General features: G+C 38.6%; 1 protein-coding gene across 2 annotated transcripts in view; it reads left to right on the top strand.

The window, feature by feature from the left end:
• The first annotated feature begins 5,128 nt into the window (after positions 1-5,128).
• The window catches only part of Metap1 (methionyl aminopeptidase 1), a 67,239-nt gene continuing 58,730 nt past the window's right edge, over positions 5,129-13,637 (top strand). Inside the window, exon 1 of one of the 2 annotated variants that reach the window (XM_076864779.2) lies at positions 5,129-5,334. In XM_076864779.2, coding sequence (XP_076720894.1) covers positions 5,221-5,334 — 114 coding nt within the window. In that variant the 5' untranslated portion in view covers positions 5,129-5,220. The remainder of the gene's footprint in view (positions 5,335-13,637) is intronic. The other variant, XM_076864778.2, reaches the window with a different exon arrangement.

The raw sequence follows: 13,637 nt of genomic DNA, 5'->3' as shown, positions 1-13,637 counted from the left end.
TTTTAAAATAACATATTATGCAGAGGTATGAGGATCCCTGTGGCAACACTTAACTGTAAGAGCAAAATATGAAACTCAAAGTAGATGTCCATCAACAGGAGAATGGGAATATATACATTGTGGTATATTCAGAGAATACAATGTTATATGGTAGGGAAAATAAAAACAATTAGAGCTGTAAGTGTCAGTAAGGATGAATCCTCTGGGCGAGAGTTGTGACTCAGTGCCTGGCACGAAGCACTGAGTTCGATCCTCAGTACCACATAAAAATAAATAAATAAAATAAAGGTATTTAGTGTCCATGTACAACTAAAAAAATTTTAAAAGGGTGAATCTTCTTTTTTTAATTTTATTTTTTTAAATTTTATTTTTTTATTGGTTGTTCAAAACATTACAAAGCTCTTGACATATCATATTTCATACATTAGATTCAAGTGGGTTATGAACTCCCATTTTTACCCCAAATACAGATTGCAGAATCACATCGGTTATACCTCCACATTTTTACCTAATGCTATATTAGTAACTGTTGTATTCTGCTACCTTTCCTATCCTCTACTATCCCCTCTCCCCTCCCCTCCCATTTTCTCTCTCTACCCCATCTACTGTAATTCATTTCTCTCTCTCTTTTTTTCCCCCATTCCCCTCACAACCTCTTATATGTAATTTGATATAACAATGAGGGTCTCCTTCCATTTCCATGCAATTTCCCCAAAAGGGTGAATCTTCTGATCATGATCAAGAATGATGAAGGCAAGACTGCATACAGTTATAATGTCACTTGTGAAGTTTATATTTATAGGAATGCTAAATACAAAATTTAGGAAAATAACTCTCATTTCTGGGGAAGGGGAAGGAAAGGGGGTACAATTGGGGGGAGTATGCTGGGGACTTCAACTGTATTGGCCATATTGCATTTCTTAAACTGGATGGGGGTGCCACATTATTCTGGATTTTCTGGCATTTGGCTGTCTGAATTCATTTCCCGCCCTTCTGAATTCTGCTTTATGCCCAGGGAGGCTAGCTTGTGTGGTCTACTATAGATGAATGGGCTCCTTGTTCTAGTTTTCAGAAGACTGGAAATTGGGGGAAGAATGAGGTCCTAACATTATGGTGGCCTTGGACTGGTAAGGTTTCTTTCTTTTTTTTTTAATATTTATTTATTTTTTTAGTTTTTGGCGGACACAACATCTTTGTTTGTATGTGGTGCTGAGGATCGAACCCAGGCCGCTCGCATGCCAGGCAAGCCCGCTACCGCTTGAGCCACATCCCCAGCCCTGGTAAGGTTTCTTAACCAAAGGTCATAACTCCTGTTAGGAGGCCTCTACCTAGCTCTCTGAAGATCCTGGTAATTGCCCAGTTCCCTCATTCTTTCAGATTCTAAGAATGGAGATGTTACCCCATTGTTAACGTTCATTTATTGGATCATTCCCTATGTTTTGTGTGTGTGTATGTGTGTTGCTGGGGATTGAACCCAGGGCCTTGTGCATGCAAGGCAAGCACTCTACCAACTGAGCTATATCCCCAGCCCTTCTTATGGGGAATATATACCTTATGCTTTTTTAAAAATATATTTTTAATTGTAGATGGACATAATATCTTTATTTATTTATGTGGTGCTGAAGATCGAACCCAGTAGCTCTCATGTGTGAGGCAAGTGCTCTGCCACTGAGCTACAACCCCAGCCCTCCTTATGCTTTTTGAAGACTCTGCCTATGCCTTGATTTATTGTCGCTTTATTAAACTCTTTACTCCCTAAGTAACCGAGCTCAATAGTTCATCTCTTTCTTTCTGGGTTCTGATTAATAGAATACTCTCTCCCTTTCTCTTTTTCTCTCTAAAAACAAATCTTTTTTCCCTTCACATTTTGAAATAATTCATAATTTGAAAATCAAGAAGGAAAAAACTTTTATTGAGTACCTATTTTATTTCAAGCACCATGGTTTGGTTAAAGGTTAGGGATAGAGTGGAAAACAAATTAAATCTGTCATTACATGAAGTTACAGTATTGTAGGATAGAAAGGTTAAAAAAAAAATAAAAAGGAATAAACTACAGTGGTTAAGAACATGGGGTGTGAGCAGGGCATGGTGATGTGCACCTACAATCTCAGCTACTGGGGAGGTTGAGGGAGGAGGGCCCAGCCTGGGCAATTTAGTGGGACTCCATGTCAAAATAAAAAAGAAACCAAACCCATGGAATTTCTAGCCAGACAGAGCTGAGCTCAAGTTCAGGCTGTCACCTCCTAGCTAATTGACCCTGAGTTACAAAAGTTAAAAATGGGATTAATACTGCTACCTTTCTCATAGTGTAGTTGTAAGGGTTAAAAATAAAACCACTGCCAGGTGTGGTGGCTATGCCTGTAATACTTGTAATCCTAGCGGCTGGGGAGGCTGAGGAAGGAGGATTGTGAGTCCAAAGTCAACCTCACAACTTAGTGAGACCCTTCCCCCGTCTCAAAATAAAAGAAACATAGTTTTTCATCTTACTATATCCTGGGATATCTTTTTTTTTTTTTTTTTTGTGAGAGAGAGAGAGAGACAGAATTTTTTAAATATTTATTTTCTAGTTTTCGGTGGACACAACATCTTTATTTTTTATGTGGTGCTGAGGATTGAACCCAGCACCCCGCGCATGGCAGGCGAGCACGCTACCACTTGAGCCACATCCCCAGCCCAATCCTGGGATATCTTAAATCCTTAATAAATTAACAAATGTTAGCAAAAATTGTGTTAATTAGCACTTTGTACTGAGTTTAGAGGTAGCACAGAGGCGACACTGATTAACTAAAGTTGAGGTCAGCAAAAGTTTAATGGGTAAAGTGGTGTTGGAGCTGGACTGTAAAGGAACAGTAATTTTATCCAAAGATCAAATAGGAAAAGGCAGTCCAGGTAAAGGGAATAGCATGTGCAAGTATATGAAAGAATGAAACAGCACTATGAGTTCAGGAAACCAGGAGCAGTTAGCTATTGCTAGGGGGTTAGACATAAGGCCTAGACGTAAAGAATAGCGAGAGTAGAGGCTGAGGTAAGCCAGGGTTAGACACAATTTGGTTTGGATTTACAGGTGATGAACATCTATGAAGTACCCCACCTCTATCACATTCGTTTTATTCATTTTCTCTCTCCCATTATAAGCACACACAATGTATACTTAACTACACCATAATGTACAAGTCAGAAGATACACTACAAACTAATTTTCTTTCTAGCAGAAGCAGTTATTTTTTTCCTCCTGGTATAAATTACAACCCATGATCACAGGTTGCATTTGGTCATGTCTCTTTAGTCTCCTTGGATCTGGAACAGCTTTTAGAATACTAGCATTTTGAAGAGCCCAGGTCAATTATACTGTAGACTATTCAGTTTGGTCTTTCAGATATATCCTCATAATTAGAATCCATTATGCATTTTTGGTAGAAATGCCACAAAAGACATACTGCATTCTTCTGTGATTTATATAAGGAGGGGGTATGAAATAAATTTGCTCTTCATTGGTGATTTTCACTTTGATAACATTGTTACAAGAGTATCTGGTAGGTTTCTCCACTGAAACTTATCTTTCCTTATTAATTGATAAATGTTCTTTAGGGAATTACAATGAGTTATGGAAAAAAAAAGGCAAACCATATAAAGAACAATAGACAGTAAAAATCCTTTGATGCAGCAATTCCACTTTTTAATTATATATCTTAAATAAGGATGTATGAAGAGATGTAGCTAAAATGATATTCATTGAAGCCTTATGGTAAATAATTATTAAAAATAATGCCAAGTTTCTATTATTAGTGGATTTGGTTCAGTAATATCCAATATTATGCAGCCATTAAAATTATGTGATAAAAGAGTATTTAGGGGGCTGGGATTGTGGCTCAGTGGTAAAGTGCTTGCCTCACATGCGTGAGGCCCTGGGTTCGATCCTCAGCACCACATAAAAATAAAATAAATATATTGTGTACACCTATAACTACAATTTAAATATTAAAAAAGGAGTATTTGGGAGTACTCATGAGTACTCATTCATGACATGGTTCAATTTTTAAGAAAAAATATTTTATATATACATATAAATGTTATTCACCTACATGTATATACACACGGTTATTGAGTTTTTGCTTATGTGTATATGAATATTTTTATTGTTTGATTTCATTCTTATGTATAACCCTTATAGAGCAAAACAAAGTTATTAAAAAGTAATATGAGCTTTTCTGGCGTATTAAACATGAAAGTTAAAAAAATAACAAAGTTCACGGCATTAGTTGGTGATCAATAAATACCAGTTTATCTTCCCGAGTGACAGAGATATTCAAGCACAACTTAGAAAATGGCAGATCTGGAATGTAGTAGACGTTTTAAGGCAACAGGTTTGCAGCTTATAACCCTTAAAACTTTTTTCATAATTAACACAATTTTTCCCTCTTACTTCTTAGATAATCAACTAGGATAATATAAGAATTGAGTGTACTAATATGTGGTATTTGTGTTACTAGCATTATACATTTTGAACGGCGTGCGGTGGTGTGTGTAAAATTAAAAAAGAAAAAAAAAAAAAAAGGGAGGACAGATGCAAACCCCAGCTGGCCGCCCCATTGACAGCTCAGTGATCCTCCTTTCTGTGGCAAGCGGTGGTCCTTAGGCCTCAGAACAAACACTACCGGTGAGAATAGAAAAGGAAATTACTTTCCACGGAGCGGCCGGTGGAACCGAAGCACAAGAGCGGAGCGCCCTTTTCATCTGCCTCTGGGTTTGGAGACGTGCAGGGCTCTAGAGCCTCGGTGTGGAAGGACGTCCGAGTATGGGTCTCCAGGGTACCGAGAAAGGGCGCGGCGTGACCACCTCTCTTCGCGGACCCCACCTGGCCTACACCGCCCCGAGCCGCGAGGGTGGGATAGCTGCGTGCAAACGCAGACCTGCGCAGACCCGGCGAAAACAGAGGCTGGACTCCCCTGCCTCCCCCACGTGCGCACAGCCCCGGAGGCGGGGGAAGGCGCGGGGAGGGGTGGGGAGGAGAGGGCGGGGCGCCAGCTGCGCGCGCGGGGCGAGGGCGGGGCGCGCAGCGTGATCCGGGCCTGGCCTGCGCTCCTCCCCCTTCCGCACCCAGGCCCGCAGCGGGCCGAGCTCCTCCCCCGGCTCGGTCGCTCTCTCCTCCCCTTTGCCCTGCCGTTCCTCCTTCCCTCCCTCCTCTTCCTCGGTGAGGCGCTCCTCCGGCAGGCAGGCAGCATGGCGGCCGTGGAGACGCGGGTGTGCGAGACGGACGGCTGCAGCAGCGAGGCCAAGCTCCAGTGTCCCACCTGCATCAAGCTGGGCATCCAGGGCTCGTACTTCTGCTCGCAGGTAGACCCCGCTCCCCCAGAACGCTGCCTGCTCTGCGGACCCCTTTCCCCCTCTGCCTTCGTTCCCCCTCGCGCCCTCGCGGTGGTTCGGGTCGCGCTCCTCCTCTTCCCGCGGCTTCGTTTCCTCTTACTCCACCCCGCCGCCGCCGCCCCCTCTGGGTTCTCAGGGTCCGGGGCCCTGGGGACTCCGGAGGCAGGCGGGGGCGGGGACGCGGTCAGCCGCGGCCATGCGAGCTGAGGGCGGAAGCCGACTTGCCCCGGGTGGCCCGGCAGCCCCAGGGCGACGCGTTCAGGGGCCGGTTCCGGCCGCGCATCCTCCGCGGGGGCGGTGACGCCAGGTGTGGGCAGCTCGGCCGCCCCGCGCAGGTAGGGGGAAAAGGGGCATCCCGAAGTGGTTCAGCCGCATTCCCGCAGGGCTCCGGTCAGGGGCGTGGGGGCTTCGGGCCGGCTGTGTCTGGTGTCGTCCGGGTTAAGGGGCGGGAGCGACCCGCTGGGCTTGGGGGAGTGGGTTGCCTCAGGACAGCTGGAGCCGTGGAGAGGGGCAGAGCTAGACCCAGCCCCACTTCTTTGTGTGTTACTACCGCGTTTTGACACTCAAGCAACTTCGGGTGGGGGTAGAAAGGGGTTTGTGTAATTCATTCTCTAGGCATCCAGAATTATTAATTTAGAAAACCTTAACGGGATGAGTCACTTCTCTCCATGACAGTTTCCCACGGAGTGAGGAGGATAGCTCAGGTGAGGGTTTGGCTTTTAGGCCCTAGTGTATTTTACTAAGTTTTGTGCAGCGGAGCACACCTAGCATTGCATGAGGGTACCGACTGAAGCGTGTGTTCCAGTGTTTGTGTTTACAGAGGAATACTAGTGTTTCTGCTGTATTTTGAGACTCAGGGCGGCAGTAGTTTTGGTTCTAAGTTAGAGTCTAGGTTTGTTGAAGAGAGGCACATGAATGTTCAAATATTAAATTGGTAGTTTCCTGGGTGGAGAAGAGTGGGTCAGAGTTCAGAGGCCTGATGTTGGCGCTGTCCTGGCCAATTTCTGTGCGATCTTGAATTAGTGAACTTAATTTTAATTAATCTTTCTGAGTTCCAGCGTTTGTCTATATAGAGTGGATGATGGTTTTCCTTATATATTTCACTACTTTGTTCGGAGACCTAGATTATCCCTTTGAACGTGGAGTGCTGGTACAAAGTAAGGCTTTTCGTTTTTAAAAGGATGATAAGTAGAATGTAACACTGCCATATATAAAGTGTAAATAAGAATGAAAACAATGTATTAATATAAGTGAGTGTTTTTAAATATAAAATATATAAAAACCAAAGATATATGTAAAAATAAAAATACAAATAAAATTCTTAAGGTCATAACACTTGTTAGATAAGCCATTCTGAGAGATCTGAGCTGTTATGTAGGTCTTGTTTTTAGATAGGATATGATCCTTGACCTTGTTGGTATCATTTGGAAAAACTTGCACATGGAGAAGTGTTGCTTGAGCTAAAAATAGCATTGGGGCTACTCAACATGCTAAACCTGCCACAGGTCCTTTTGATTCTTTAAGGTTCTCTAATTAGTTGAGGCTTGTGTGGGATTTGGACTTAAAACAAAACAAACAAAACAAAACAACAATAGTTTGCTTTGGACAATTTGTGTACTATGTGTGTAGAATAATGTGGTTTACAACATGATTAAATTTGGTGACATGTTTATGATGATAAATTAATTAATATGTACTGACACTTCTCTGTTAGAAATTTAAAAAGATACTAGGAAGCCATATTTATCAAGTGTAACTAACTGTCAGAAAGAACATTGCATCATTTGTGGAAAAATGCCAGACACGTTGGTGAAAGCAGGAAGGACTTATTTGTATTGTAGGATTGGGGGAACTCCATATTGGATTCTTCATGTGTATTTCTGGTACCACTGTTCTATCTATAGTCAAACATATCCAAAGTGGCTCTCAGCTTTTTTCATTCTTATTACCACCTCCTATAGTCAGTTTTTAAATTTGTCACAAAGTCAGTTGTTGTAGCCTCTTCATTAATTTCTCTGCTGTAATTCCTCACCTTGCAAACACACTCCAAAAGAAAACAAACAAGAAAAACAACCAACCCAAACAAGACTTTTGTATAGAAGTTATTTTCCCCACAGTCTGATTATGCTTATCCCATTGCTTTCAGGATTCTGTCCCCACAGTTAAGGTACCTCCTGTGTCTAACCTTATTTCCTTGTGCCAGCCAGGGGATATCTTTGTAGTCTTATCCAAAATATCATTTGTCATCTGATACTATAGTTAATTCAGTCCTAGCTTGAGACCTTGATCAATCAAGTCACTGTAACTTTTCTTAAGCTTATTTCCACATCTGTGATGAAACCAAGAGTTTCCCTTGCCACTTCTCTGATCATTTTCACTAGGAATGGCCTGTCTTCTCTTTGTCCCTAGCCTGCCTGGCCCATCTTTGGCAGCAAATAGAAAACAACTATAAGATGCCTTTAACACCATAAGATATGTAAACCTTTTCCAATTACTTTGTCAAATCACCTTTTTATTTCCTTTGTAACATTTTATAGTCTGTAATTATCTTATTAGAAAACAGATATGAATGTCTTTCAATCAAAAGGTGAACTTCATGAAATAAGCTATCTTAATTATTATCCTATGCTCATTTCCTAATGATACTCTGTATGTAACAAGTGGTCAACATATGTTTGAATCAATGAATAAAAGTGTTAGGCAGAATAGAATAGAGGGTAGACTGCTGCATTTGAGTTACAGCTCCACCCTTCACTAGCTAGATGACTTTGGGCAAATAAAATTTGTTTTTATATTTTCTTTTTAAAATGGAACCATCGGTAGTACTTAGGGTTTTGGTGAAGACTAAATGCTAAGCATGTAAAGCACTTAACACACAAGCTTGATAAATATTAGCATTTTATTGTTACACTGGGTTTTATGTTTAAGAAGATAGAGATATATAAAGGCTTAATTTTAAGAAAAACTTATATGAGTAAAACACGTTTCACTTGAAATTGAACTTTCCAAAAGTTCCTTATGTTTGATTGTGTTTCTTGAAATGTTCACTCTTATTAAATTAATAGTAGTTATATATTTTCAGTTATATATAAGGTTTTTTGGAGATAAAGGCTGTGCTTTGCTCATTTTTGTATTTTCTGAAGCATCTTGAGCACAGTAGGTTCACAGTTCATTAAATAAAAAACAACAAAAAAAAACAATTGACTTGCTATGGAAAGCAAAGAATTCTGCATTTACATTATCCATTATATAGACAATAAAATACTGGGTTAAGGATGTGCTGTCATTTATTTACTTGTGATTGAATTTAATTTCTTTTAAATTTTTTAGCTTAATTTAGCAACTGTCCTGTGATGCTTGCTGTCTTGTCCTGAGTTAAAGGATCAGTTGGAAAGGACCTGAGTGATATTTAACTATTTATGCTTAATAGAAAAGAGATAGTAAAGGTGGGCACACACCTGTAGTACCAGCTGCTTGGGAGGCATGGGTGGAAGGGGTTGTTTGAGCCCAGGAATTGGAGACCTGAGTAGCATAGTGAGAGACGCCGCCCCCCCCCCCCAAAAAAAAAAAAAGGGAAGAAAGAAAGAAGATAGTAAATACAATGTAATTTTGGAATCTTTACTCTCATGTCCTTGGTTGAGATGTCTCCTGATTTTAAGAGAGGTTTAATGGAGTGTCCTGTTCTTGGAGTTGAGGGGAGGGGTGAGTAAGAGGGAGCATGCTAAGTGCCTAGCACAGTGTTCCATATATGATTTTATTATGCCTACAGCCTCACACACTATTAAATCAGTTAATTTTATACCTAAAGAAGGTATCAAAGATGTTTGAAGGGAAGTATTATTCATTTATGAACATTTGGACAAATTCTTGTTTCAAGTTCTTTGAAAGAAGAGGTGGTAAAGTAATGTGATTAATTAACTCTCCAGGAAGCCAACATGCAGCAGCTTTGAAATGTAGCCCAGCCCTCTGAAACTGTTTCTTTTTCAGCAACAAAGTTCCTGACAATGCAGAGTATTTCTGGAACTTGTCTTTATCATCAATAGAAATATTACATATTGTGCTTTTTAAATTTCTAGGCATTTTCTTTAAATTCCTCACGTTCCTAGATAATGCTGCAAGTTAGGTGAATTTGGGTACAACTGTCAAGAGTTTAAGTAAAAGCACAGGACAAGGTATAGAAGGATTGTTTTATTTTTAAACAAATAATTTTACTAATTGTTTATTGCTTAAAAATAGAAAATAACAATTATGCAGAGATAATTTCTGGGAACTTTTTAGTTTTTATCCTTATGAACATGTTTGTATATTGTTACACACATTTATATGCGTATGTTTATATATGTTTTTACAGGAATGATGCCATGATGTACATAATTGTAGGGGATTTTTTCACCCATATATCTTAACCAATATATTGGGAGTATCATGTCGTGGTTAAATTTATGTTATCTTCTGTAAAGGATGAGGTAGATTGTTATTCATAAACTCTCATTTATTCACTGATTATTGACTTGAGTTTTTTCCACTTTTTTAAAATGCTATTTACTCTTCAATAAGTTCTTATAAAATTTAAGTAATATTTATTTATTGAGTGTAGAATAATAGAACTGATGCATGAACCCAGATGGAACAACTCCAAACTGAGTCTATGTCCTTATCAAGCACACAGTTCTCACAGAATAGTTGGTTCAAGAGCTTTCTTGTAGTCAGTGGGGTTTTGGCATGACTTATACTTATCATAGAACTTGTAAATAGTGAACATTATTTTTGTTGGTAGGAATCAGACAAGTCTTAACTTTTTAAAAAATGTTTTATTAGTTGTTGTAGACCTTTATTTATTTGTATATGGTGCTGAGACTCGAACCCAGTGCCTCACACATTCTAGACAAGTGCTTTTCCATCAAAGTTTCGATCTTAAATCATTCAGTTAAGTGTTAACTTTTGAGTTACCTTTTTGGAAATTGGAAGGCTATTAGAAATGGAAACAATCTTCTATTGTTCACTTAGATTGTGGATTGAAAAGGTTTTAGTCACAGGTTTTTTTAGGTGAGTGTTTTTCGGGTTTGGCATGTTTGCAGAATTTTAAGCTTGGTAGAATGACAAATGTAAGTGCATGGCTGAGCTTCAAGTGCTACCCAACTTTAGACATTAAGAAGGAGAAGCACTGGCATGGTGACTGCTTCTGTATTGATGAGGGATTTTCTTTAGTGTTGATAATAAACTTGTAACATAGGTGGGAGTACTTTATAGAACAACCACTGGGCTTCTCTTCAGAATGATCCTTTAATAGGATTTAAGTATGATTGTGACTTTTTCTGCTTGATCCTGAACCACTTCTGTCCTCACAGTTTTAATTTGAAGCATTCTTTTCATGCTTGGGTATGTAGTGCTCACAGTCCAACAGTTATGTCATTTTATTTTGATTGCTTATTTTACTTATTTTGATTGATTAGTACCAGTCTTACCTCTGGTTTTGAATAAACAACAATTCAGAATACTCTATGAGCCAGGCATGCTTTCCTATGTTTGGTAGCTGTAGTTAAATCTGTGTAAGAGACTCTGTGAAATATCCACTGCATTATATATTGTAGTAAGTTTTCTCCTAGTTTTGTCTCCAAGAATCTGTTTCATTGCAAGGCTTAGTAGAGACTTTCATCCTGCTGTGCCAGAGCTGCTACAAATATCTTTGAAAGCATTCTCCAAAACCTAATCAGCTGGGGTCTGCTGTCAGCTAGTGTGCATTTATCTGGATCATATGCTCAATCCTCTAGAGAGGTTCAGTATAAATAGTAAATAAATTTATGACTGTAAGCTGGGTGTGGTGGCATGCCTGTAATTCTAGTGGCTTGGGAGGCTGAAGCAGGGAGGATGACAAGTTCAGAACTAGCCTCAGAACTTATAGAGACCCTGTCTCAAAATTAAAAATAAAAAGGGCTAGTGATGTATCTTGGTGGTTAAGTGCCCCTGGGTTCAATCCTGATTACCCCTACCCGCCCCCCCCACCAAAAAAAAAAAAAAAAGAATTTAGCAATCTCCCTTGCCATCATAAAATGGTAGGTAATAAAGACGACTTCTCCAAATTGTAATGCTGTATTTGATTATTCTGACGTAAATGCCAAAGGCAGCCCTTTGTATCAGATTATGAAGGTAACCAAAGTTTTCGATCTTAAATCATTCAGTAAGATAGGTAAATATGCGGGTCATACGTTTTAGAAATGACATGACTTTTTTCCTCTGATTTTGTTAACTGGTTTGGCCATTTGAATACTGAAAACTTTGTACTGTTTGTGACTATAAACAAATGTAGAAAAAACACATATTAAGTTAATACACAGTCATTTAGTATTGCTTTTGAATTGAGGTCTTAAGTACTTAAAGTCAGATCTATGTATATTCTAAAATTTTTGGTGTCGAGAAGAATTTAAAAAGTTAGTAATTCATTCTAGCCTGTAAAGAAACATGCTGTAGTAAATGCCTGTATCCCTACAATAACTTATTAAAAAAAAAAAAGTCAGCAGGAAAACAAGTAAAAGTAGAAGGCACCTATATGTTCCTTACCTATTATCCCTTTCTTCCTATGTGTCGGGTACTCCATATCCTGAATTTTGTGTTTATCTTTCATTTGCGTTTCCATGTTTGAGTCCTTAAATAATGTGTTATTTCAGTTTTTATGTTTTAAAAATTTTATAAATGAAATCACTGCATTGCCATTTGGTATTCCAATGAATTAATGTATTATACTTTAGTTGTTCTTCTGTTAATATAGATTTTTGCTGTTCCAAGTTTTGCTATTATTAACAGTGCTGCCCTAAATATGATTGCAGCTAACTCTTGATAGCCTGTGTGCAAGTTTCTCTTAGGTATACATGTAGGAAAAAAATTCTTGGGCCACAGGATATATTTTCAGTTTTACTTTGATGATGACAAATTGTTTTCCAAGTGGTTATATATATTCCCATCATCTGTAAGTTTATATTACATATTCTGTAATGTATAATATTTATATTAATATATTATTATAGTTTCCTCTCCTGGGTTTTTGATTATTATAATACAGAATTTGTGTTACTTAGGAATAGCAGCATTTATTGGGCTATTTTCATATCCATTATCTTGGAAACACTTAAGTTTTTGTATCCTCAAGGAGCTATACTTATATGGATAGGAAGTACTTAAATAAATGCCAACAAAGTGCTAGTCAAAGTTATAAATATGGAGTTTTTTTCCTGAATTTTAAAAAATGTACTATTGAGTTTCTCTAGTGGCTTGTGAAAAATTTCACACAAATAGGAAAGTTTGAAGAATAATACAAATTGAGCATCCTTAATTCAAATCTGAAATCTGAAGCTTAGTGTCAGCATGATGCTCAAAAATTTTCAGAGTTTAGAGCCTTTCGCATTTTGGATTTCTGGATTAGGGTAAAGTCTGAGCAAATGTTACCACATTGTTCCCAGCCTGTTTGAATAAGGGGGTACTCAACTTGTGTAACTAATTGCATTATACAGTTAGTATGCATTGCCTAAAAGTACCACTTTGCTTTGTTTGTTTAATTTATGTGTACTTGTATGTGTGTATTTGTTGAGATACATTGGAGATTTCCACAGATTGCATGGCATTGCATTCATTAAATAGTTAGCATGCATCTTCTCAAGGCAAGGGCATTCTTTCCAGACTATATTAATATTATTACACCTAAGAAAATTCACAATATTAATTCCCTATTATTGTCTAACAGTCAGTCCTATTCAAGTATCCAAGCATCTTTTATAAGAGCATTATTATTTTAAAAAATCAGAATCTTATCACTTCTCATAGGACTTGGTTGTCATGTTGCTTATTAGTCTTTTAAAATTGAGAACAGTCTTATCTGTATTTCATGATGCTAACTTTTTGAAGACAGTAGTCATTTGTTTGTAGAATGGTGCACATTAGTGTTCCCCCCCACTTCCCCCACTACTGGGGATTGAACCCAGATAAGCACTGAGTTACATTGCCAGTCTGTTTTATTTTGAGACGGGGGGGGGGGGGCTATAGTTTTAAAAATTATTTTTCTTTATTTGTAGATGAACACAAGGAGTTTATTTTATTTGTTTATTTTTATGTGGTTCTGAGGACTAAACCCAGTGCCTCACACATGCTAGGTGAGCACTCTACCGTTGAGCCACAGCCACAGCCTGAGACAGGGGCCTTTTTAAATTTTTTTTTAAAATTCTTTTTAGTTATACATGACAGTAGAATGTATTTTGACATAATACATGGAGTATAACTTCCCA

The sequence above is a fragment of the Callospermophilus lateralis genome, chromosome 8 (assembly GCF_048772815.1).
Source record: "Callospermophilus lateralis isolate mCalLat2 chromosome 8, mCalLat2.hap1, whole genome shotgun sequence".
NCBI lineage: Eukaryota > Metazoa > Chordata > Mammalia > Rodentia > Sciuridae > Callospermophilus > Callospermophilus lateralis.
This window is presented reverse-complemented; position numbering and strand designations above follow the sequence as displayed.